Here is a 27807-nt window from a genome sequence, read left to right as displayed (position 1 = left end):
TAGTATTTTCTTCAATTTTGTTCTTTAAAAATCTGTCCACTCTAATCAAATAACACTGAACATTGATATTCTGTTATTTGTTCTAAGTCATCCAACCTTCATTTTCTACCCAATCTTACACATACTTTAGGCAAAGGCAGAGAAAAAGGGCAAAGTTGAGATTTTCTGTGCTTCTGATCCAATATTACAGTAACTACAAATAATATGGCTGAGAAGACAGATAAACTCACAGATAAACTTTTATTTCAGCCACAATACCCAGTGCTGGTGTACTGAATGAAATGTCCACTTAAATTGTTGACCTAGCAGATCTGTGAATAGGAAAGTGCACAGTTCAACAAGCCATTAACTAACTCATGAAATTATGCTCATTTTATGGACAAAGTGTTATTTCTTCTGGAAAATGAGCAGGTCACTGACCAACTACCTTGATTGGATACATCCAGGAATTAGAATGGGTATTTTGAGTTCCATTCCATACTTGATTAGCATTTGAGACACTCTTTCTCTAAACACTTCCCACAGTTCTGCACATGCCAAGTTCCTACCATAGCTTGAGCTATTATTCAAAGACCTGAGAACGCTCATTCCACTTTTACTGACAGTGCTGAAGACAACAGTCTGTTCCCTAGACTATTAAGGGACTTTCAGAAATTTAAAAAAAAAAAAAAAAAAATTGAAGTCGAAATTTAGCATTACACTGCCAACAGTGAAGAAGTCTGAAAAAATACCTTTGTCCCTGAGGTATTTCAGAAAGCATCAAGCCTATTTAGATGAATTGCAACAAAACAGCATTCATCTTTAACACAATGAAAAATTAAATCTGTGGATCTTATTGACTGGTTCAGTACTTTGGGGTGGTAGATAAAGCAGAATTAAAAGAAAAATCAACAGAGATGCAGAAGGTGCATTTGGATTACCTACTGTAGATTTCTAACTCAGGTGACACCTAACTAATTTTTATAAGATCCAGAGCAAGAATTCACAGGTGTGCTTCACAGCCCGTGGAAATCAAAGCAGACAACTGCTATTAACTACCTTCACCATGGAGCTCCTCTGTATTAAAGGCACTTTCTTAATTTTCTAAGTGAGCTAATACAAGATATTAGTTATAGGGATGCAGTCTGAGGAATGCATTTGAATAGTCTCTAACCTTTTTTTCATCCTACTCCTTAGAGCCTCATTCTGGCTAATTCTTCTTCTTTGGACTAATGGTCACTTGGAAGTCAGTGCCCACCCAGATTTCACCAGATTGAAATGGCTAGATTTCATATGCTGGCACAAGAGCATTCCCTTCCACCTCATATTGCATGTCAGCCACATCAAACTAAGGAAAAAAATGCTGCTTCCTATTCTGTCAGTTACCTTTTAGGATTACCACTTGGTTTGCTTGACACAATCACTGTAACCTGAACCATAGCTAAATCCTTATATAGGGAGAACTAAGATGGAAGGGTTATGTACAAATAAAAAAATACTTCTATATATACAGCATTTACAAAATTCTAAGTGAATATATTCTCATAGTTTTTGAAAAACAGGGGTTCCTAGGACAGCTGTCAGATAACCAGTCTTACAGTGTGAGCCTTAAAGAGTACAGCATATCAAATTTATCAGAACAAAAGTTGAAAGGTACTTTGACTACTGTATAAAAGTTTTTAGTAGTCATAGGGATGAGAAAATTGTGATAGCCTATGAAAGAGGCCAGGTTTGCAGATCAAGGCAGTATGTTCATCAGGCCAGGTGGCACAGCTTCTCTGCACAGAGACCTTTCCACAGGTCACTGCAGTTTGTCATAAACACTTGTTCAGAAAACATATCTGAAAAAGGGGGAATTTCAGTATTGCTGACAAAGGCATAGCAAAAGGAAGACTGGCAGCTGAAATTCAACAAATTCAACCTTTCCACAACATTTCAATTTCCTAGCACTAAGGGTAATTAAATATTGGAATGGCTTACCAGGGGAGCTGGTGGACTCGCCATTGCTTGGAGCTTTAGGACGAGATTAGATATCATTGTAAAAGAGATGCTTTAATCCAGCTTCTGGAAGTTCTCAACATGCCCATAACACTTGCAGCTCTGCATTAAGACAATGACTATAATCAAATCTCGTACTTTAGGGTTTCAGCTGATCAACTGCAAGGGTTATAAAGAATATTTTTTTCCCTTCACATAAAAACCAGACAGATACTTTGGTGTGGTTTATATTTTTATCTGTCTCTGAAGTAGCAGAGATTGCCCAAATCTACAGAAAACATGGGGCAGCTGAAGCAGTTGCCAGTGGTGATAGGGAAAGTACTTCCTCTTAGCCTGAAATTCACAAAGCAGTCGTATCCAAAGAGGAACTCACTTAACTGAAACTCATCTAGATGGATGCAAACCCCTTCTGCCCTGGAACCCGTGTGGTTAGGTCAGTGCAGAAGCAGGTTTCATGTCTGCCCTGCTAAGGCTCTGGCAGTAGCACCCATTCAGCATTTCACTGACACTGCTACATGACTTAAGGAAAGGAGTCATTTCATGCTCTGCTCCTGCAGAGCATTGGCCAAAGGTCAAGTGAAAAACTATTGGATCACCATACCCTTAGAGGTCTTGTTAATGAATCCTGCTGGATTAGCTCAAAGGGTGTGCTTTTTTCCAAGGCGAGATAAATAGAAATCTCAAATGAGCTGGGTTTGTGTTTGCTCAGCATGAGATACAAATCACCTGTTAACACACATATCACAGCTAATTAACTAATTGCTATTAAAGATGCATAAGTTACACCTTGATCTCTCCTATCTGCTTGAAAGTTAACATACTTTAGCCTAACTAGAGTAATCACATTAACTCATAGGTAACAGGATTTACTGTTCTGTGTTTTCCAGTATATATACATAAGCATCCTTTTTGGTTTTTAGTTTAGTTACATATGTAAATACACATTCTGCACTATATTAGCAGAATACTGTAATGAATTGATTAATAAATGTAATTTAAGCTGAAGGCAAGAAAGAACATTCTACTTTTACCCTTTTGTTTGTGAAGAGCATGTCTTAACTGTGTCAAATAAAGCATAAAATGGGAGATGGTTCTTCTAGTGATTTCTGTGAGCTGCACCAAAACATGTTCATATTGTGAGTCTTTAAATAAATATCTATTTAAGTGAAGTCCACCAAGGCTTTTATGCTTATTGGCTGCCTATGTTATTCTCCTACATCCCTTTGACAGTTTGTTAGATTGTAAGACATTTCTGTCTGTGCTAAATAACAGGCCATTTGATGGATTTGTGCACAGCTACACCTGGAAGGTAATGCAGGCATGTACAGCACCTGTTGTGCAGTTCAGAACATTTTCCATGCAGAATAAGGATGGTTTCTCTTTGCCATGATTCTGAGGCATATGTATCAATATAAGGCTCTGTTGTCAGTATTGCTTATTATGATTATGTTGTCATGTTACAAAGTAAGAATGCGACACACCATGACAGCACCATCTAGTAACATAAAATATTCATGCAAAAACAAAAGCAGACTCAACCTTTAAAAAGTAGAGAAAAAAAAAAAAAAGATACACTGATCCTGCTTGTTTCAATGTCTATTTTGGTGACACATGCATATATTTGGCAGCACTTATGAGGATCAAGTTTACAAGATGGCACTAATTAAGCAGTATGTTATTCCATGGGTAACCTTACTCAAAGCAAACCAAAACACTCAGAATAAGAGTTTCCTCATCTGGGGTGAAAATGACAAAATCTGCACTTAGTCTTCTGACTTCTCAAACAGACTTCATTTGTTATGCTGCTGTATTTAAGTGCAAATAACTCTGACAGTAAATCTGTACCCAGATATGCTCCACATTGCACACAAATTTCATTATAATGAACTTCTAAACTTTTTTTATTTTATTGGTCTATTTTGTTTTATATCTTACAGCATACCTAATGCCTACAGTGCAGGAATGCTTGGAAAACTTCAAATCAATCTACAGTCCCATATTTTTAAAGAAAGATCTTTTAGGAAAAACTGAAGGAGAAATATTATACTATGCACTAGGCACTTCAGAAGCCAATGAAAATAAATAATGATATCATTCTAATGAGAAATATCATCACAAATTTTGACTAAATCTCTTTGTTATACAAATATTATGCCTTAGTTTTTACAGCCTGTTTAACTGAAGCATTATTCAAGAAAATTTTGAGTACAGAAAGAGCTTGCATATTTGCAGCAGAGATTTACTTTATTTCAGACTGTGTTCATTTATATTCCTTTGCTGCCAAAATCCCTGCTCAAATAAGACAGAAGTTCATATGATTATTTAGCATCGAATTGTCTTCTCTTGAATTTCTGCTAAAGAATTCTCAACTTGAAATATTTGAATTGTATAGTTGTAAAATGCTAAAATTTTAATTGAATGTATTATATTTAAATTTTAGTTCTACACAGCATAAAAAATGTGCATGTACAGTAGAATCCAGAGATTAATGTAATTGAGCTATCATTCTTTCTTGGTTCTCTACTGAAAAGATTTTTACTATTTGAAACCTCTTACCTACACTACCCTTCTAGTAATAAAACTGGAAACTAAGTCTTGTATACCTCGGATGTTTGTTTTCCTTAAATACTGACTAGTGGGTTTTTTTACCTGCCTTACAGAATCACACACAAGTTTAAATAACTTACAATCTTTTCATTAGGACTTGTTGTTTGGGAGTAATTCTCTCCCCTTGGATTGTTTACATTAATTATATAAGAATTTAAATTTAATGCAAATTTTCAATTCTAATGTTTAAGCTAGTGCATGTAATAGCTACCTTTTCTTCCTTTATCTTAAATATAAAAAACCCCAACTAATAGTACAATTTTGACACATAACAAAATGCTGTCAGAAGCACACCAAATAAATTTTACAACATCCCTTTCCCCCCACCCTCCAAGAAAACTCAATAAACTGAGTATAAAACAAACAAATAACATAATCTAATCTGACTGTCCACTTTACCTGGAAATGCATGCCCTGTTAGAGAATCCAAATCTGAAATTAAAACAGTGAAAAGATCATCTTTAACACTAATTTAATATTAAAAAGCACAAAAAATCAAAAGCAAACCTGGCACCAAATATCACATTATCATCAAAACAAAATTTTAATTATATATGTAGAAAAGCGAACCCAGGAAATTTAACATTACATTATGAATGTTTTTTCTCCATAGTTTTGTAAAGATTTAAATTATTCTCTATCTAAAGATGAAAGCTTTGAACACTATGAGAAGCTAATTTATTTTACGATTTAAGACAGATGCACCACAATTAAATAGGAATTTTACAATACTTTGTAAATTAACCTCTGATTTCAGAAAACGTAGCTTGGGTATAAACTTTTGTTCTATTTTTGTACATATGGACAATAATTAGAAAAGTGCAGTATGCTTTTTAGATTGTACCCTTTAAAAATATTTACTTCATGATCACAACAAATCAGAGACCTAATTTTGTCTATTCTAGTTTTCACACTTTCTTTTTTATTTTTTAGCCAATCTATCTGTTTATCTGTTTATAAATGAGCTTTCTTGTAATTTTTAGGAATTGATTGTACTTATTGTATTTAGGTATTGATTGTATTTACTAGCAGTGCCTGGAAAAGTCCTGTTTATAAACTACTTCATCTTAAAAAATAAAGTTACTTTCTTATTACAACAGTCAACAAATACAAGATTCACAGTTAATGGTTTAGGCTACAGAAATTCTGAACTTTTTCTAATGCAGTAACTAATTCTAGAAGTCATTGGGAAAATATTTACCAATTAAGTCCTGGAATAGCAGAAGGAACTCTTTAGACAGGAAGAAAAACGTGCTAGGTTCTAAAAACTTACAACAGCTTAACTGAGACATTTCCTGAGGACTGTGAACATGCTTTGTTTTGCAAGTGAACAAAGGAAAGAATCAACCTGAAATGTGATACATTCACTAAAGAGAATTGCTTTCTGAAATCCAAATTGCTGAACACAATAAATTAACTAACAATTCCACTATGTGGGGTCCCAAGCCTTATCATAAACTACAGAGGAAAAAAAAAAAAAAGCATCCTCAGGATTTTTTATTTCAGAGCCTAAGAGATAGAAAAATGTCATTGCCCCCCAGGAGTCCATAAAACCACACCAAAACCAGATTATGCATAAATGGAGCATCTAGCTAGGCAATGACTGCTCCATGAGAGCACAGAGACAGCACACAGCTACCTTGCAAACCAGAATCACCCAAAAATTATCTAATACTTGAATTGTCCAAACTGCTGTCACTGTGCACATCCTGTGGCACATTCTGTCACAGAAATAAGGTGTTTGAAAATGTCTGTCATGAATAAAAATATCCTGATGCAAAACCTGAACATCCAAGAAAATGAACAGAAGAGGAAAAAAATTATCTTCTTCCTATCGCAGTGAGAAATATCTACTCAGACAATGGGATTTTTAAAAATAAAAACAAATAAACAGAAAACCATCCAACCAACCAACCAACCAAAAAACCCAACTAAAACAGAAAACCCAAACCAAAGCAAAAATCCCCTGCAATTAAACCAGAAAAGTGGGATTTTTATCTGAAAAGTTCATGCACATATTGTAACTTGCAGCAGAAATCACTATTAAAAATGCTATTCTGAAAGAAATGTAGATAAGTTTATGCAAATTAATTAGGGTCTTGTCCTGGTATAAAACAACACTACTGTGTAATACTTTGTGTTAAGCTGATGATACAAATTGTGGATGTGTTTATTTTTCTTACAAGTCAGCCTACACTAACTGAAAACAAGGTAGTTTGTCACCCAAGCATGTGTCCTGTGTGAACTGTTAAAGAAAATCTGACCTACTTTGCTAGCTGAGACCAGAAGATTTTTTGGTATATTGAACCCACAAATCATGATCCACATGCCCCAATTCCATCATTACATTTCACAAAGAATGATGTGAGCTAACACTGCATAGGCAGGCAAGGTAAAGTTTCCCATATAAAGATAAATACAGTGTGCAACATTTCCCTGCTAGAGTTCAATACACGAAATTACTGCAGTTATAATGGAATGAAACCTTTGCTGAAACAACTGGAATATTTAGTCTCTGCCATAAGATTTCTTCTACTCTTCTATGGGCTCCAAGGGCAGCAGAAAAATCATCATTTCCTGTTATTGTTGAGAGCATTTCTCAGTTTCCTTGACTGATTTTCAATTAAGTAAGCCTGAATGGGTAGAATACAATTTTCCTCCATTCCATTTATTTAGTGAATTGCCCAGATTTCTTGCTATTCACTTTTATTTTCATACATAAGACTTTCTAAGCAGCAGGAATCTGAGATGAAAGTGGAGAACATAAAAGTGACACAGACTTTCATTTCCTTTTTAATGCAACATAGTAACATGTCCACATTAGCAGTTATCATGGAATTACACTCATGAAATCCAGATCTGATTCATAATATAAGTCATTGATTTAGGTAATAAACTGGTGATTGACAATACAGTTGACTTTGAGTTATAATGCAAAGCATGATTTTTTTAAAAAGGGAATGTGTGTGCACGTTTTAGCAAGCAGTATCTTTGGTACACCACATTTTATTAGCTCAGTGCAAAATAGACATTGGAGATAGTACAAGATTTTCATGCCAATAAACTAATTATTTCTTCCTAGAGTTGATTAGCAAAGATGTAGTCCTCTCTGTATCTTGCCTCCAAGGCCCATTCCTCCTATTTTACAAGTAGTAAAATGTGTTCACTGTACAATGCAGTGTTAAGTTTTTGACTTTTCTCTCATGGTATTCCTTGTGCTGTGCTTACATTAAAATATCAAAGCACTGTATGGCTGCCACTGACATGTGCTGGCAGAATGCCAACACAAAATGAGTGGAAAGGATGACTTTTAGAGTGCACAGGAAAACACATTTAAGGTGCAGAACACATTTAAGTCATTTAACATTAAAGGCTCTCCAGGGCATTGGCAACAAGATGATGTAATACTAAACTATCTCTGGGAGCTGGTACCTGCTTAGAAACGTTAGAAAAAGCTAATGAATGCTAAATCATGCTCCCTTGAAAATACAAGATTTTACCCTGCTCCTGTGTTTTAACAGCTATTGTCAGCAAGAACTGTCTCTGCTTTGCTGAATCCCCAGTTAGACTCAATCTTATTTTATTATAAGCCCCTAAGTGGGCAGCAGAACTCAGGAACCCTTGCAGATGTGCACAACACCTGGACCATGAATTCTACAAAGCTCAAGCCTTCTTTAAGCAAGATCAGTGGAGTCCAGCTGCTCATAATATTCAGAATACGAAGGGCTGGTTGCAAAGAGGAGCAGGAAGAGTGACATAGAGGTGCAATGGCTGAAGATGAAAGATGATTTGCATTAACTAGAAGTTACAACTGTATTTTTGACAACCAGCTCAGTAAAAACTATTGGCAGGTGACTCTAGATTGGATTGGGATTGTGAGTTTGTCTGCACCAAGATTTGAGGGTTAATTTGGCATTACCCAAACCTAAAGCCAGATGCTAAAGGAGAAATAGGTGAAAAATTCTTCACATTAGCTTCTGCAGGGAGAGTGTTTCCTTCAGCTCCAGAAATTACGTAAATTATTCACTGAAAAACTGTTTTTACAGTAAAAGCAAATCTTGCACAGTCCTATTGCCTCAACTTGGCTCTCCTCTATTTATTATTTGTCACTATAATCTTAACCTACTGCAATAAATCTGTTTTCGGAGTCTCTTATTTTCATTAATAGGCTATTTGCATTCATTGGCCACCAATCCTTTAAGGAGCATAATTAAAATTTTAATGGAATGTAAGCCTCTTGTTTCAGAACTTCCCTGACAAGAAAAAAAAAACAACAACAACAAAAAAGAGTTTGCATAAAAGTTGCACTCAGGATTTCATAACAATGCCATCATCAATCACCATCTTACAAACCTACTGCTCACTTGTGCTGATGTTTGGAATTTGTTTTTATTTTTGGGGATAACTCAAAGAGAAAAAAATCCAGCTGAACAGCTTGCTATAAAAAATTATCAATAAGACTTTGGAAAGCCTATTTATTGCTCTGATTCAATTTGATAGTATTATTTTTTGATTAAAATTTACATCAAATTGAGATAAGTAGATTACATTTACACTGCTATCCAGGGCTTCATTTAATGAGCATTCCTTCCTGTGATACCATTAAGAGTCAAACTTACTTTTCTTCAGTAGAGGTGATATGTCTGAGCTTCCATTAGCTCCAATGAAGAAGTAGTTGAAATTGAGTCAATTAATTACACTGAAGAGTAGAAATTAAACTTGTACAGAAGAATAGATAGAACAGCTCTTTCCATTGACAAGATCTCTAATAACCACAGACTGAGCTTAGACAGCTACATATCTACGTAACCTGTAGTGTGGGTAATTGGAGATGAATCTCACTGTAAGAATCTTTCAGGAAAATAATCTACATATATGGGTGTGGATCTGAGAAGTCACAAGTATAAAATGGGAATGATTTAGACATGGAAAAATTGCTGGTTTAAAACTGGTAAATTTGATGGCCTCAGATGTCTAAAATGGTTCATTAAAATAAGTCCCAGACAAAAATAAACTTATTTGTGTCAGTTTGTAGTGCAAATATTCACTGATCATTTTTCCCCATCTCTTAAAATGATATGATAATTATAGAGGTTGATACTTGTCACTTTATATGTTGCTTTCTGATTTATGTTATTTCAGGAATAAATTTACATTGGCTAGAAACAAAGGATCCATCTGGACACCAGGAAACACCTTTTTTCTTCAGTTATGAGAGGGACTGAGCACTGGCACAGGTTGCCCAGGGAGATTATAGGCCACATATAGCTGTAGTGTTGACAAAGTAGGAAAAAAAAGTCAATTATTCCTGATGAGACAACAGAATTGAGTGAGACAAACCACAAAAAAAAAAAAAAAAAAAAAAAAAAAAAAAAAAATTAGGAGAGCTTTATTAATAAGTCTGGTTTCTGTAACAGAAAGCATCTGTTACTGTCAATAACTGGCAATCATTCACACTGGCCATTGAAGTCTTCAAAGACACAGCTCACCTTGTGCTTGCACAGTCACTCTGTTTTCCCAGTGGGAGGCCAACACAAGCTGTCTGCAGAGGCACAGGATCCTGACAGCACATGGGAGCTCTCAGGTGGTTGCCCAGGGAGTCCCTCAAAGGGTCCTTCACTTCATCACATGTACCCTGCAGCCTGGCCACACGTGGCAGCAGCACCTACCCTGAGCAACTAAACTGGATCATGATTCGCTTCTCTTCTGCCAAATCATGTTCTCCTCATTTCTTTACTCTGTCTCACTTTAAAAAACTGAAGAAAAACAACCACTAACAAAAAATAGAAACTCCAGAAACAGTTTCCTCACATTTTGAAAGCCATCATTAATCCATTTTCTTCTGCTGCTGATCTCAAGCAATTGGTCTGCTTCATGCTTCATAGTATAATCATGGCCTCAGGACTGGTTTATCCAAATTCAATGCAGGGTTTTAATGAGCGTCTTAAAATATGTTGTAGAACCTTCAGCTGCATACAGACATCTCAAGATCAGAACATTAATGCTGTCCAAAGCTCTCTTCAGGAAACTAAAAGTAGATAATAGGTGAAATCCCAGACCTGATTTCCTGCAGTGATGGATGCTGTACTGACAGCAGCAGCAACTCCCACCCTGCTTGAGTGCAGAGACTTTACAGAGGCAGCATTCCCAGCACTGAGCAGTCATGGACACCTATCATCTGAGGCAAGTATACTGTGATTTGGACCCTGTGGAGCTCATCACAGCCTTACTGCCTCGTATTGAGCCAGGGTTTCCAGTGGACTACCACAGGCATGCCATCCTCACCACATGCAACAACCCAAACACTTCCAGGAAGGCACACAGTATCATCTACAGTCACACTGTTATGCTGATATGTGCATTTATGTAAAACAAGCATACAAATGGAAAAGTTTTTCAGAAAGGTCAACATGAACATTTTTAATGCTTTCCCAGTGACTTCCACTTGTGTAGCTGGTTTAGCCATGGAAGAGGTGAGAGCACCTCTTTTACCTAAAGCACTTTAGTGTCTTAGCATATTCACAAACCTTTATAAGATCAAAAGCCCTTTTAAAATTGCATATGCTGATCATTTAATAACCAACACCTTAAAAACATAGAATAATTTAGGTTGAAAAAGACGCTGAATATCCTCAAGTTCAACCATTAATCTAGCACTGCTAAGTACACCACTAAAGCCAGTCCCTAAGTACCACATCTACACATCTTTTAAACACCTCCAGTGAAGAAAGTTTTCCTAATATCCAATACAAATTCCATGTATCCATTCCATTCCATGCTGTATCACTTGATCCGTGGGAGATGAGACCAACTTCCCCTCACTACCAGTTCATTTCATGTCCTCATAAGGAATAACAAGGTTCTGGCTGAGCCTGTTTCCCCAGGCTAAAAATCCCCAGTTCCCTCACAGGACTTGTGCTCCAGACTCTTCCTCAGCTCCCCTGCCCTTCCCTGGGCTCGCTGCAGCCCCTCAGTGTCTTTCTCACAGTGAGGGGCCAGAGCTGGACACAGCACTCGAGGTGTGGCCTCAGCAGTGCTGAGCACAGGGGACAATCCCTGCCCTGCTCCTGCTGGCCACACCATTGCTGACACAGGCCACACAAGTCATTGATAAAGATACTCAACAGGTCTGGCCCCAGAACTGAGTCCTGAGGAGCACCACTCAGGACCAGCTGCCAGTTGGATAGAATTCCACTCACCACGACTCTCTAGGGCTATCCAGACAGATTTTACCCAGAGAACAGCACACCATCCAAGCCATAGGCACCATTTTCTCCAAGAGAATGCTGTAGGAATGGTGTCACAGGCTTTTTATTTGTCCAGGTAGACAATATTCAGAAAGGAGATCAAGTCAGTCAGGCAGAACCTGCCTTTCATCAACTTGTGCTGGCTGGGTTGTCCTAGCCTCACATTTGCTACCTTCCAGTCACCTGAGACCTCTCTGCTTAGCCAGGGCTGCTGATAATTGATGAAGTGGCTTGGTGAGCATTTCCAATAGCTCCCTCAGCACCCAAGGGTGAATCCCATCCAGCCCCATTGACCTGTGAGTGTGCAAGTTGTGTAGCAGGTTACCAACCATTTGCCCTTGGATTATGGGAGTTTTGTTCCATTCTCTGTACTGTATTCCAGCTCCAGAGCCTGGAACCTGGAGAACAACTGGTTTTACTGTTCAAAACTGAAGTAAAAAAGGCATCAAGTACCTCAGCCTTTTCTTCATCCTTTATGACAGCATTCCATAAGAGATGGAGATTGTCCTTAACCCCCTTTTGTTTCTGATGCAATTATAAAAACATTTTTACTGTCTTTTGCATCAGTAGTCAGACTAAATACTAATTGGGCTTTGGCCCTTCTAATTTTCTCCCTTCTTAACCTCATTTTGTCCTTGTAGTATTCCCAGGTTTTCTGCCCCTTCTTCCAAAGGTCATAAGCTTTCCAGTTTTTCCTAAGTTTCATGAAAGGTTCTCTGTTTACCCAGACCAGTCTTCTTCCCCATCAGCCCATCTTACAACACATGGGGACAACCTGACACCTAAAGCTTTCTAAGTAGTTGTATTTCTAACTCATTTTTTTTAAAGGACATATGTAAATTTATTCCAGTCCAGCCAGAACTGCAGCCTGGTCATAGGATGCATAAAATAAAATAAATAAATAAATAACTTTGGGTCAGAGATTATTTCTGTTCTCAAATAGGAAGTGTAACTCTTTCCTATGTTTATGAATAATATCACAGAAAAAAACCAGTTTCTAAATTCAGGAGATGGCTAATACAGGCAGCTATAGGTTATTTATACTTAATCAAAATCAAAAAATCATTCTTTATACATAGAATTTCTATATCTGACAGCAAACAGATGGTAGAAATTTGAGAGTCTACTTGTATCTGATATATGCAATTTAATCAATACACATTTTATCTGATATATGCATTTTGTCTTTCCATATGAAATGTTAAAACTTCAATTTATCATACATTGTCATGGAGCATTTGCATTCCATGACTCAAGAAGTAAAGACAAAATACACATCATGATAGGGTGATAACATGACTCTCAGAAATATCAAGCTATCAAATTTTTGAGACCAGAAAACTATAAAAATTAAAAATTTGCTAAATAAAAAACAAAATATATGTGTTGTTGAGATATTTGTGAAACAGTCTGATGAAATTCTGAAGGTAGGATCTGGGCAAATGAGGAGTCTCAAACAGAAGTTCCATAATATCATACCAAAAAAAAAAAAAAAAAAATCTTGTTTTCTGAAAAGTGAACTTCAAGAAAATGTATCTGCTCACTTTTATTGCTGTTCCATTCTAAATCTGCTTTCTTCATGAGAAAGGCAAGAAATCCTCTGAAATTCAACTGTTTCACTTTATGCCACTAATCATGTCAAATACTATGACATGTCTCTTGGAAGCTGCCTTCTTCATGTCAAATTCTTTCAGTTTATCTCATTCTTTAACTTCTGGAAATGCCTCCTCTTTCCCACTTTTCCCGATTTTTAGTGACTTTTTTTCCCCTTGAAAATTATAGAAATATAAGCTGTTGAATCAGAAGGCTTTTCTGAGCAAAAGGTTATTTTCTCTCATTTTTCGCACAGCAACAGCTTCTCTTCCTCTAAATCATGTGAGATTGCTTTCACATTTGTGTTCAGCTTGATCTGGTCTTTCATACATCATTTATTATGTTCTGCTAACGAAAAGACAGCATTTTTTCATATTTGTTCTCCTGTCTTTTTTTTCTTTTTATCGGATAAAACAAACCAATATTTCAAGCCTTTGATGCCCTACCTGGTTTCAGAAAGACTAAATAACTATGTTTGACATATAAAGTACCAAGTCAAGCTTTATATCACAAAGCTGACTCAGTGATTTACTAAATATTAGGACAATTCTGGTTATACTAAGCCAGCTGAGTCTTCCAAGGACTTTAGCTGTGCAAAAGCGAAGGAGGAGGGGAAAACAATACCCATGAAAAAAAGCATTTACTTAAGTAGCTGTGGCTTGATCCAAAACAGCAATTGCATGACAAGCAGCCACTTGCTCACAGCCCCTCACCCTGCTGGGTGGAGAATCAAAAGAAGGTAAAACCTGTAGACTGAGATAAAATCAATTTAATGACTGAAATAAAAGAGGAAGAGGAATAAAATCCCAGAAAGACAAGTAATGATGTAATATGCAGTTGTACCTGCTGACCAATGCAGTGATTGGTCCTGCCCATACAGCTCTTCCCCATTTATACACTGAGCATGACATTGTGTGGTCTGGAATATCCTTTTGGTCAGCTTGGGTCACCTGCCCTGGACATGCCCCCTCCCAGCTTTTTGTGCACTTGCTCACTGGAAGAGTATGGAAACTGAAAACTCCTTGATTCAGGGCAAAACACAGCACTGTACCAGCTAAAAAGAAAATTAACTCTATCCTAGTTGAAACCAGAGTATTATCCACCTCTATTTCATATAATTTATGCCATGCCCATGTCCTATACTTTCCAGTACATCCCAGTAAACCATCATCACTCTCCCAGCGCCTATATATTTATATTTACATACACACACATTTCACTCAGTTTATCGACCATCCCTAAAAAAGTCCACTGGGTTCATTAAGTCCATGCCTTTGGACTTCATCTGTTGTTACAGATTTCCATGAGGGTAGGAAGGAGTATAGTGTTGAATTGTTGCATCCTGATTCCAGGCAGTTGTCCCTCTTCTCCACCTGTTTGAGGCAGGGCTCCTCTACTACTGGTAGTAGGATTCTCTGCTTTCTCTAAAAATGTTTTCGAATCTGTTTCCATTGGATCTGGAATACAAAGCTCCAGTAGTTACCAGTGCACAGTGCACCCTAATGCCATCAGACTAAAGGCAGGACCCATTTCTATTGCTGGAGTGACAGGAGCTGACTGCATTGGAGGCTGAAATAAGCCCTCCAGGAAGAAGTGGCAAAAGCACCCCATGTGACTGGCCCAGAGATGCTGTGGATCCGTGATGAGCTGAGGTTTGTGTCTCATTCACTAACAATGTCCAGACTCTGGTGTGGTAGCTTAGCAGAGTTGTCAATGTTTTCAGTGATACACACCAGAGTTCTATCAGAAATGCCTGAAAGACACCCTTTAATTTCATGGAGGTAAGAATTGCACTGAATTCACAAGAAAAAGACTGTGGAACAGGAGAAAGGATTTCATAGGGGAAAGTTTGTGATAATGTAATTAAAATCTCTATGCACAAGGGAATGAACCAAAGGCTGAATTGGCTTTTGCCCACAGGCATTTTCAGATTTGATTGCTTCACTTGGTTGGTTTAGCATTCTTTCAACACAGTTTTGTGCTTTCAACATTGTTCATGTGGAATATAAACAGAGGAGAAAATTATTTCATGTTATAACTCACTGCAGTCAATAGAATTATTCCACTACAAAAGATGGTTCAACATCCAAAGTATTTGATTTTTCAGATTTTAAATATTCAACTATTAGATGAAATAACAACTATTTATTCATAACCTAAATGGTATGATTTTTCTGAAGCTTATTGTAAAATACATGAATGTAGAGTTAAAACAGAGTGAAAAAGTCAATTGCCATCTCTAAATCCATGACATATATCTGAGCTATAAGTTAATTCTGGACTCTGGCATGCAAACAGGCAAGCAGCCAAATTGTTCTGGGTCTCTTTCACTTTGACCAACTTTGGCTTTGAAAAACTTTTCTAAAGAAACTGCTTTGTTCTCGGGAAAAGACTCAGTTTTGAAAAATCAGCATTTTCAAATGGAGAAAAATGTTATCTGAAAATTTTAAAAATAACTGTATTTAAGGCCAAGTCTAGTCTGCCTGTGTAATTCCTAAATGACAAAGACCTCCTTTCAAATTTTAACATTTCTACATATTATATGTTCTGGAGTTAACAAAATGTGCAACAATAAGTAGGTTGTGTTAATTTACTTTTTTTTTTTTTTTTTTTTTTTTACAGCTTTGATATGGAATAAGAACTGCCTCCAAAATTAACTGCTTGAACTTTGTAGAAACAACATTTCCCCATCTGGATATATTATGAATATGAACCTCAATGCAACATTAATATTTATATTATGAGAGCCATAAGAAAACCCCTTCAAAATCCCCCCAAGTCCACAACCTCACAAGTCTGGAGATCATCCACAAATAAAATAAAGTAAAATAAAATAAAATAAAATAAAATAAAATAAAATAAAATAAAATAAAATAAAATAAAATAAACCATGTGACTTATAAAACTCAAAGTCCTCTACAGTAATGCATGTTTCTAATTGTAATCTTAATTTGCCTTCGTAGCATTTCTTAATCAGGTTATTTTATGGCATGACTGTCAGGAAATTTGGTTATGGCATTTAAAAAACAACCAATCAACCAACCAACCAACCAACCAATCAAAAAACCCAAGAAAAGCAGTCCAAACAACTTCTGATTCCTGTCCCGTGGTTCTACTTAGCCTTTATCCTGAGCCAGTTGAATATTGTGAGAGGATGTGTCATAAAAAGAATAAGATGCATAATTTTAAATACTGTTCCTTAAGAAGTAAGGTATCATTGTTTTTAGGCACTTATCAATGAGAAAAGGGAGCTGTTTTGTGTCCTACAATCTTGCAGTGATTTAATTGTTAGAAGAACTATTTCACTGACATAAAGTGGAGAGGATAATATCTATCTTTCATATTTCTTAGTTTAATTGTTTTACTGCAACTGAATGTGACACACTGTGTAAGAAAGTCTAATTATGAGAGAAAACTGAAGTCAGCAGCCTCAGGCAAGACAGTTTCTTAGAACTGGCTTTAGAATCTCTGTGAAGATACCATTAAACTTAAATTAATTTGGATTTTTTACCATTTTCTTTCTTTTCTGAGACAGGACTGCAAAACATGTTACTGAAGTCCATCTGTATTCTTAGCAAAAACGTATAGCTTTCTAATTCCTGAGCAGATTTTAAATAAATTCAAGCAGCATTTCGTCCAAATTTATTGCATAGTGTCAAGAATTTGCTAATATTGAGAAGTTTCTGAATGTGATTGAAGGAGTCCTTATCAAACCCACCCTGAGTTTCTGCAGTAAGTTCAGCTCTGTACTGAGACAAACAAACAGAATAGGTTCTAAGCAATGAAAGCAGCAAAAGTGAAGTGTTGTTTTCTCCCATCCCTGGAGGTCCCAAAGACATGAACTGTCTGCCCTCATATTTCATGCTGCTGTTCTTCTGCTCTTCCCTGTGAGACCTTGGCCTCTTCATCTGCTCCTCACACATTATATATGTCTAGGATGTACTTCTTTTCTCATCAGGGAGGTGTTGGACACTGAGAGCCCATCATGTCTCCTCTTCCAGCCTTTGCTCTGTGGGAGCAGCTGAGGATGAGTGCTGTGTGTTAGCCAGAAATCTATTCCACATTCTGATCAGCTCTCCTTTGTCCCTGCATTCAACTACAGTATATGCATGTGCCCTAAATCTCTTAATAATAACATTTCCTATTTTTTACCAGTATCTGCAGTATTGCATGTGCACCTTTGGGCAGAATGGACTCCATTACCTTATTGTTATTTTATTGTTGAAGGAGATTTACACACTTTTCTGCCTAAGGGCCAGCTGAATGGGTTTGAGTTCCCAGATAAATCTTGGATTCTAACCTACAAGGACCAGGCATCAGCAATGAAAGCACCATTGCTACTGGTAATATACAGAGGAGAAATATATGAATAGATCTTTGCATCTGGGTTCATGCACATTCTACATCTCATGTGTTGAGAAAAAATAATCAGGCATTGCAAAACAGAGTCCTCAGTCCTTCTGATTACATGCCAAGGGATTAACTTAATTTAACTAGCTATTTTATTAGTTTTCTTTAGACACAAAATATGAAAAAATCATATAAAAACCTTGAAAATATGGAGAGGTTGTGCAAATATTCTGCCAAACATTATCTCTGACCCTCAAAACTAGATGCTTAAAAAAAAAAAAGAAAACAAAAGGGGCAAATAATAGGCTTCATGTTTGCTTTAAATTTTCTCTCTAATAAACTTATACCAAGTTGGCCTAAGGTAAAGCTGTACAATCAGTAACATAAAATCCTTCAAAAAGCTGATATCCTGTCAATCTCCATTATAATCACTAATATATATTATATCAAACTCTGACTGGGAGGGCAGTTTTCACAATGATACCTGATAATTTGTTGCACAGTACTTAAAGTAGGTACTGGAATTAAAACTAAATTTTAAAACTAAAATTTGAATTTTGCATTACATTCACCAATGTCCATATTGAAAGAGTTCTCATAGTTTCAAGTAAAAAATAAATAATTTTCTGTACAAAAACATAGCAGAAGTTGGCCTTTCTATGTTTTAGCTGCAAGTTAAAATTCTCTTTTGTAATGCAATGCACAAAGGCAACAATTAGAGGTGCAGAGAAGTCAAAGAAAGGAGTTCAGAAGCACTGGCCTATTCCCAGCTCTATTGCTCTGCCGAGTAAGTTAATGAAATTTCCTTAATAACCATGTCTGCATGTAGCCTATGAAAAATTAGCTATTTAGTATATGATGTTTGTTTAGTCTCCTTCTATAACCAACAGAGAAAAACACATTTCCAGGGGGTGATTTATGCTACCTGAGGACAAGAATGAAAACAGGCCAATACTAGTGCACAACTGTGGAAAACTTGTGTAACAAGTACTTATAGCATATTTATAAGTGGATGGAGGACAAAAGGAGAGTTGTTAGTCACAGACCATTTTTCATTTTAGTTCAAGGTTTTTTTAAATGACATTCTATATTTGCTTTTGCACTGAGTGTGTTTATTCTGGCCTATCTGAGCAGAGCCCAGGGTAGCTAGAGAAAGGTACCTGGAGCAGCAGGCTATGACAGAACAATACTACTCATTGGAAGCTCTGGCTTGTAGGACAAGTAGGAATATTTATTTCACTAATTCTATTAAATTACCTCAATCTTGTGGAGGATGGACAAGGTATTATGTAATTACAAAGGGAAGCAGCTTAAACCTTTAAAGGGATGGGGTAGAAATTATAAATTCAGGGGAAAGGAAAAAATTTAAAACAAATAGCAATATATAAGCACTTGGAAGAACAAAGCAAAGGAGTGGCAGGCCACATTTTGTCTGTCTAGAATAGAATGATTTCTTTTTGTGTTAGAGTAGAAAATCTTATATATGAGGGTGAGCCTTGGGTGTCTCTGACTTTCTTATCTCTTTTGACACTGGCCCAGATGACAAAGGCAGCAATGTCACAATGGGAAGTACACATTCTAGATGAACTTACATAATTGAACTGATAAAAAAGTAAAAAAAATTGTATCCTAACCAGTCATTCACAACTGAAATCTCAGAACCATCAAGGCCAGAAGACAGCTTCAAGATCATCCAGTTCAGCTGCCAATGCAGCACCACCATAATCACTCCCAGCCCACATCCCTCAGTGCCACATCCAGACACCTCTTGAACCTTCCAGAGCAGTGACTCCACCATCTCCCTGGGTCACTTACTCCAATGTCTGACCATTTACAGTGGAATTTTTTTTTTCTAACATTTTATCTGAACCTCCCCTGGTGCAAGTTAAGGCCATTTCCTTATGTTATGTTAAATAACTTAATCACTTCATACTGATGAATAAGTAATGGCAGTTTGGGGCTTTCTTGATCAGATGGGATTGTGTGACTGACTGGGTATGTCACTGGGACAGCATAAGGGCAAGCTTACAATTATCTTGTAAACTAAATAAATTCCTTACAGAAAAAAATCAAATGGGATTGAATTTAGTAAGGACAAGTACAAGATACTGAACTCAGTGGGGAAAAATTAATTATAAGACACCAGCTGGAGGACAAATTGCCATGTGTCTGTTCTAAACAAAAAAGTGTTTACTGTTACAGTTTAGCACACTTTAGATAGACAATATCATTATTATTTGTGGAAGAAATAGGGATCACAGTGGGACATACAAGCAAGGGCAGAAACTGAAAGACATGGAAAGTTTTTCTCTTTTCTCATGCAGTACAGGTTAGGGCCTCAGCTGTCTGCAGATTTGACAGGTGAGAGTGTACAGAGGAGACACTGATCAGAACTCTGAAATACATGTCCCTAAAGTCTAATAGATATAGAACCAACAGAATACAATATCAGTCTTCAAATGTGGGGAAGGGTGTTGCCAAAGGGAAGGAATAATCTATTTCTATTCTCATATGCAGAAAAAAAAAAAAAAATGAGGTGCTTATTCTGAAATAGGCAAGACTTGTGTCAAATATTAGGTGAAATTTCTAACAGCAAGGATAGTGTAGAATAGGAGCAGAATTGATGGTGATATTATGGTCTTTCCAACATTGGAAGCAATGAAAAACCAGTTAGATCAAACATCTGATCACCATCACCAATCCTACAAGGGCAGGAGATAGACTGGCTGTTCTGTGCAGTTCTTTTCTTGGCCTATTCTTCTGAAAGCTTATATTCTGTTTATTACAGGGATCTGCTGGTAATATTGTGAATTAATATTAGATCAGTCAATAAACAGTAGATCTATACATTTTCTACTCTGTCAATATCAGAAGAATCTTAATGCAAAACAAATAGCTTAAAAAGAAAAGTTCAAAAGATTCCTTAATGCTCACATGAATGAATACTTCATGATACTTAATGGAATACATAATCACACAGTTTCTGTGCCAATTCAGGTTAGACCAAAGTGAAAAAAATTATTGGGAAAGGAAAATTGAATATTACAACTAAGAGCAATAAAGAATTGTGGCAAGCACAATGATAAATAATAACATCTAAATCAAGTACTCACATAGTTAAACCACAACATAAAATCTTCTTTTACAGACTTCTGTGTGATGCTTTTTTGAAAATCCCCATTAAAGTCAAACCAATTGAGACTGAAAGCAGCACTGGATAGAAACCTTACTACCTCCACAAAAGCAATGTACAAATAAAAGGCTCCACAAAGATGCTGTTTTGCATTTTTCTTTTCATAGATCTATACCTTTCTATACAATAGAAATACAATTTATCCTTTGCTTATAGACAGGCTGTAGAAATAAAGCCCTAATTTTCTCTTTCATTGGTATTAAGTGATAGCATCTACTAACACAATAATTATGTTTCTAAACACTAATCACTGTTGTTGGTTTTATTCTGAAAATTTCACTCTTCTCAAACCATGTAACTGCCTTATTAGAAATCTTTAGTCTGAGTGAAACTTGGAAACACTATAGGTAGTAGCCTTCACAAGGTCAACAGGAAAACACTCATTTAACCCTTTGTTTGGTGTACCAGAAACAAAGAGAGTGCAAAGACCAGGAGGACAAATACTGTAATTAGAACTTAAATAAAATATGAGGGTTTTTTTTATTGTCTGCATGGGAGTTCTGTCTGGGCATTATTCTTTGGAACTTTTAATCTAAAATATTTTCAAAAACCCAAACAAAAGTGCAAAGGATAGTAGCAGAACTGAGGGGAGAGGGGAGAATTTTAAGAAATCAGGAGAATATATTTCCCTCTTCCCCCAGAATTCTGGTGCAGCTGAGGGTGACAATATCCCCCAACATTGAATTCAGGAATGTAAACCCACAGAAAATACTAGCTTAATACTTAATTAATTTTATTTTCTTAAAATTCATGGGTATTACAAAACTAAGGAGAATCAAGGACACAGTCCTGAGTACTATTTTCTGTAAATACAACAATCCTATTTCCCTTCTTGTCTCAGTTAATACCACTGAGCTATGGATTCAAACACTGCTCATAAAGTTTGTATTTCCAGTTAACCATGTTTTACCAATGTTTTACTGCTGCTATGAAAGTGTATGAAAATTTTGACGATACTTCTGGCTGGAAAGGACTTTGAAACAGCCTCTAGCAACAATAGAAATGTTATGAACAGCTCATACACAACGTGTGCTCAAGTCTGTAAAAAGTACAGTAATTCATTTTTTGTAGATAAACCAGAACAACATCAGTAAGACACAGTAGCTGTGAGGTTGTGAGGCTTTAGCTTTGTTTTGAAACTTCACTTAGGCTTGGCAGCAGCAGTAAGTAAATATGTTAGTTTATCATTCATAACTATAATGGATGAAACATTTGGTGTGCAGCAATTTGTGGGAGTGCAAATCATAACAGAATTTTTCAGAGTTAAGAAAAATACAGAATCACTTGGGTAGAGATCATTGTTGTAATCAGTTTCATTTTGGCAGGAGAAAGACACTGGAGTGAATGGCAGTGGTATGACAAGAATATGCATTCATGTACTGTTCAAATTGGTCCCCAGAGAAAACCAAACACTGAGTGGCTCTCTAATTCACACCTAATGAATCACGACTGAAAATAAGCACCATCGTGTCAAGAGGGACAAAAAATCCTTCTGTCTTCAGTGACACGGGTTGTTCTCTTTTGCCTACATATGTCACTCAGAAACTTTGAAAATCTAAATTTGAATCAGAGATTGGCAATATTATAACATATTCAAGAAAACCTAAGATTGTCCTAGAAATATCAGTGTATGGATTACAGAAAAAGCAACATAGTACAATTTAAAATTCCAGCATCTGGTTCCCAAACTGTCTTCTGAACCTTCTTAAAAAACCATTTGCTCAGCAGCAGCAGACCACTTATATTTTATTTGTGCTGTGTTCTTTCAGCAGTCTGGGGTTGGATGCCCTTGTTTGCCTCCTCCTGGTGGCTGTGCCTTCCCTGGGTGAAGCGTGTGGAGGAAGGTCAGGGCTGCTCCTGCCCAGGGGAGGGCAGGGGTGTGTTCCATGGCAGAGATGTCCCCAGCAAGGAGCCACAGGCTGAGGGACAGGTGGGAAGGGCAGCAATCAGAGCCAATGGCACAGGTCAGCATGCCTGCTTCCTACTGCTGAAGAAGGGATTGAATGCAACTCGCAGGAGTCAATGGAGAGCTTCCTGAGCTGGGACCAAGATGGAAAGAAAGGATCCCTATCACAGGCAAGGACGTGGAGACCAGGAGGAAATAAATGGACAAACACCATTTGTTTTAGACCACTCATTTTGATTTTTTTTTTTTTCAGGTGTTGCCTGCTCAAAAAAGCTTGCTTTAGGGCATCAAAGCCCTTGACAGCTCTTCTGAGGCACTATTGAGGGAGCAGCACAGGTCTTGAGGCAGACAGCAAGACGCAGAATTTCCAACATTTCTGTCAGATTTTGAGATGACTTTCTTCTGAAAAATTGCTTGAATAATGATAAGACTATGCAAAACAACTGTTTTGTACCAGTAATTTTATCTACAAGATAGTATAAGCAAAAGAAACTTGGTTTGCAAAATATTGCTCTAGTCCATGTCCCTCTGTTTAAAATACCATTCTTATTCTTAAACTACTTTTTTGGGAGGGGGGTTGTGATTTATACATATTCTTGAATTTAATTTTTTTTATACTATAACTATGCTGCCTCAGTGCAAACAAAGATTTTATGTTATCAGTTATATGGTGTATTGTTTATGCAAGTTCTGGGATTTCCTATTCACTCTAGGTATAGATTTAAGAATTATATATTGGCAGCTTGATTACTACACTCAGAAAATAAAATAAGATTCCTACATGGATGACTAGCAAAAATGTGTGGTAACAACTCTATCCATATAAGTTTTAAATACTGAAAGAGTATTTAGAGGTTTGCAGATAATGCAAATTGTCAGAACTTTGGAAGTCATTAGAGCTCTTATGGTAACCAGGTCCTAAGCATTCATACATAAACTATTCATATATAAGAGCACTTCAAACTCTGAAACACTTGTGGAAGGGAAATGACACTTCAGAAGTTTTGAGATAAGAATTTCAAATTCATTGAAAAACACTTTTCCATGTCACACAAATTTCTCACAGAGTAAGAACTTCAATATCCTCACACATGCAGTAAGTGCAGAACTGAGAAAGGCCAGCCTGGGGACCAAAGACTTGAATCCTCTAGCACCAGGAAGGGGACAGAAGGAAAAGCAGCAGCAAAGTCTGGATTTCCTTCTTCTGCAACCAAAGCAAGTATGATGAAAACTGTGGGGCAGCCAAAAGAAAGAAAAGGCTTTCCAATTGAAAATGGCATTGTCAGCAGAGCTCAAAGAACACACAGAAATGGAGGCTAAGCCAGATAAAGATTTCTAATATATAGAAAGCCCAGTACTGAATAAGAAATAAGAGAGAACAGAACTAGCTGTATTTCTTCCAGAATAAATCACCCTAAGGCAGGAAAGTTCATCTGGTGACATGAAGTTACTCACAGCCAGTTTCAGGGTTTACTGCTGATATTAATTTTAATTTAGCACTTAAGTAACTTTACACTTCTTTCCCCCTGGCAAAAAGCTGAATCTGAACAGTTGGGTATATCTGAAGAGCACAGAAAAATTACTGAGTTAAAACAGATATTTATTGTAACTAAATTTGACTTTATTTCTAGCACCCTTTATCAATAATCACAGTCAGAATATCAATATTTGTTAATGAAATTATTATTTTTAGCCTCTTAGTAAAAGTAAAAATACTGTTTTATTAATATTTATCCTCTTGATACCAAGAAGTACAAAAGGGTTCTACCCATTCATGGTGGAACTGTAAGAACTTGGAAATCATTCTAAGCAAATTGAAGTGTGAAATGAAAACAGAAACCCAAAGAAATGTAAGCAGGTATTTAAATCCCTCTTATAAACTTGAGAAGCTTATGTAGCATAGTAATAAATGTTAAAAAATAAACAGAATAGAAAATTGAGGAAATTGTAGAAACAACTGGAAATCTCTAGGCATATAAGCACCCTAGGAGGGAAAAGAGCATGGAATAAAGCTTCTTCTAGCTAGAGTGGGGGAGAGTATATTCTTTCCATCAGGTATCTTATGCACTGTAGTAAAAAAAAACCAAAAAACCAAAAAAACTGTTACTCTGATTAAGCAGAAAAACTCAAAGGTTCAGAAGCAACATTCCATAGATTCACCAAAAAACATCACAAACTTTATCACCCTTACAAAGCAAAAATGAAAATTGTTGTCTCCTTTAGTTTGTGTGTCATGAACTTGTACTGTGAACTGCCTCTGCCTTCCAAAAAATATTTGTAGGAGAGCACAGAAAGCTGGTGCAGCAGCTGTGCAGGGCACTGATGAAGAAGACACGGCCATGCAGGCAATAAAAGCAGTAATGTGTTTTCATTTTTGTTGCCCTACTGCAGAAACTTACAGGAGTGCAACAGGTTCTGAGAAATGTATCAGAAAACTGAACCTGTCCTGCCACTTTGTCACAAAATGAGAAAGTACACAGTACCTGTCAGAAGACATGGCAAATTAAATCATCCATTAGCTTCTGCCTGATCCATCACTTGCAAAGGATCTTGCAAGCGAACGCTCAAGTGCTGAATAACAAAGTAAAGAACAAGAGCAAGGTCTTTTGATGTGCATGAGATTTTCTTACCAAATTTTAATAAAGCCTCTGACAATTTAAATTACTACAGGTGATTTCAGTTTAAATCAAGTCTTCAAAGTAAATGCATATAAAGCACTAATCCGTCAGAATGAGGTTAAAGAGGATAAAAATCCTACAACTGCAATTTTAAATTACTAATTAGAACTATTGCAGCTGTTCTTTTTGCTAACCATTAAACTATAAAGATATGAAGACAATGAGAGGAGAATGACCTTCTATATGTCAGAGAATATTGCTGAAGGCATCTGCAGCTAATGGGCCTATGCTTGCTCGTGCAGAAAGAGTAAATAGGTTTATTAGCTTACTCAGCTGGAAAATGCTTAACAGCTACTGGTCATCTGATAACAAATTTAATTCATACTTCATTTAGCTACAAAAGGAACTGATTTTTTTATGCTGCTATTCAATGTCCTGAAACATAATCTATACCCAGAGGGGTAAGACAGACTCATGAACTCTAGAACAAAATGTTTTCTACTCATTCTGCCCTAGTTTGCATCCTGCACCACTGCATGTGAGGTTCTTAACATTTCAGCATTGATTTCTTAGAAAAAGATTAGTTCATGGAGCTGGAATAAAAAATGGAAAAACTGAAAGCTTCTTGAAATCTCTATCAGCCTTGTTGTCACTACACAGATTCCCTAGCTGGAAGATGAGCTTAAAAATACTTTATAAAAAGTATATTTTGTAGGAATTTTAATGGAACAGTTTTGGTTTCGATGTTTTAGTTTGATTTGGATCACATTCTTATGCATAAACTCCTGTCCTTATGTTGACTGTCTTGTGTTAGATGGGAAATCAAGAAAGGGTCATCACTGCAAACATTTGCCTGCAGCTGCATCAGTGAGCCCTTCCCACCCACTTGTCTTCTGGAAGTTTTTTCCCATTCACTAAAGAAAGAACTTCAGTGAACACTTGCAAGAAAGGGGAAATGAACACTCAGGTCCAGGTCACAGGATCGGTGCTACAAGTTCTCCTGTCTTGTTTTGATACCTATAGAAACTTAGTCAATAGCAAAGATTAAAGCAAGTGGAGAACATCTGGATAATAGATATCAAATACATATAGATAATATGGATCACATATAACCACACTATCATGCTGCAACAAAATGTCTACATAAGGGAGACAACTAAAACATATAAACAGGATGATAGCAGAGTGCAGCATATATTTTTCATGTCAAAAAGGAAGGAAGAGGACAAAAAGAAAGAAGATTCTACCCTTAATGAAGCTACAATGTCCTTTTTTTTCCCCCTGATTTTTTTTCAGAGATCCATTTTTAAGGCTGGTTTAATTTCCTCCCATGGTATTGTAAATGTTCTGTTTTTATTCGAGTGATAAATTCATCTGTTATGATTTACTTCTTATATATTCCTTACTGTCAATAAAAAATCATCGAAAAAGTAGAAAAAAAAATATATTTTTTGCTAAGTTTCTGGAATAAAATAACTAATTCTGTGGCCTGAATTATTGTTAGTACTTGTAGTTGCCTAGTATTCTTGAACAATCATTCTTATAACTGTGAAACCCATCACAAAATTTCTGTTCTTAAAACACAGGAATGAAAAGCAATTTGTTGAATGAAACTGCTGTTGCTAACAACAAGAATTTTTAGGATATATTTATGTCTTCTTTATCACAAGTTTAACACAACTGAAGAAAAGGCCTTAAATTTCTTTGCAAAACTGTGTGGAAAATTACACACTGATAAATTAAGCTGAGAGATTTGATTAAAATCTGTTTCAGTGCTACATCTTCAGATACCTACAGTATTGAAACATGGTGGAGCAGAAAAGATTATTCATTTGGCATTCTGTTCAACACAGCTTGATCTTCAAACAGTGAAAAAGACCTGTGGAGTTTTCTGGTTTAGCTCAGAGTAAATCTAACAGCATCAGTCTGACAGTGTGAGCACTTTAGGCAGGTTTAGAAGGTGTGAACCCAATCAGCACAGCCCTATTTCACTTGGTTAAGTCAGCTAACCCACACATCACAGTCACTTAGGATGCTCTTTGCTCCTCACTCAAAAACTAGCTTAATGCTTCTCTCTATCAGTGTTCTCTTTACACATTAAATTCATGCATGCATGGGTGTTTTCTTCATCAGTAGTAACTCTTCAGAGCAAATTAAATGTTCAGACTACAGCAGTGTCTTATATGCTTTTAGAGGTGTCTAGTGGCTCAGAGAGGTTTTGTGTGCAGACTTCCAGATTTAAACGCCCACATGAAAAACACAATTTCGATGTGAATCACACACTGCAGTAGAAAAAGCTTAGATTTCTAAAAAGGA

General features: G+C 36.5%; 1 protein-coding gene across 4 annotated transcripts in view; it reads right to left on the bottom strand.

Annotated features, from left to right (window-relative positions):
- DLGAP2 (DLG associated protein 2) overlaps positions 1-27807 on the bottom strand; it is a 438256-nt gene that overhangs the window by 144548 nt on the left and 265901 nt on the right. For all 4 annotated transcript variants that reach the window (XM_079325551.1, XM_079325552.1, XM_079325553.1 and 1 more), the window contains one exon: positions 4984-5016. In XM_079325551.1, coding sequence (XP_079181677.1) covers positions 4984-5016 — 33 coding nt within the window. The remainder of the gene's footprint in view (positions 1-4983; positions 5017-27807) is intronic.

Source organism: Erithacus rubecula, assembly GCF_903797595.1.
Source record: "Erithacus rubecula genome assembly, chromosome: 2".
Classification (NCBI taxonomy): domain Eukaryota; kingdom Metazoa; phylum Chordata; class Aves; order Passeriformes; family Muscicapidae; genus Erithacus; species Erithacus rubecula.
This window is presented reverse-complemented; position numbering and strand designations above follow the sequence as displayed.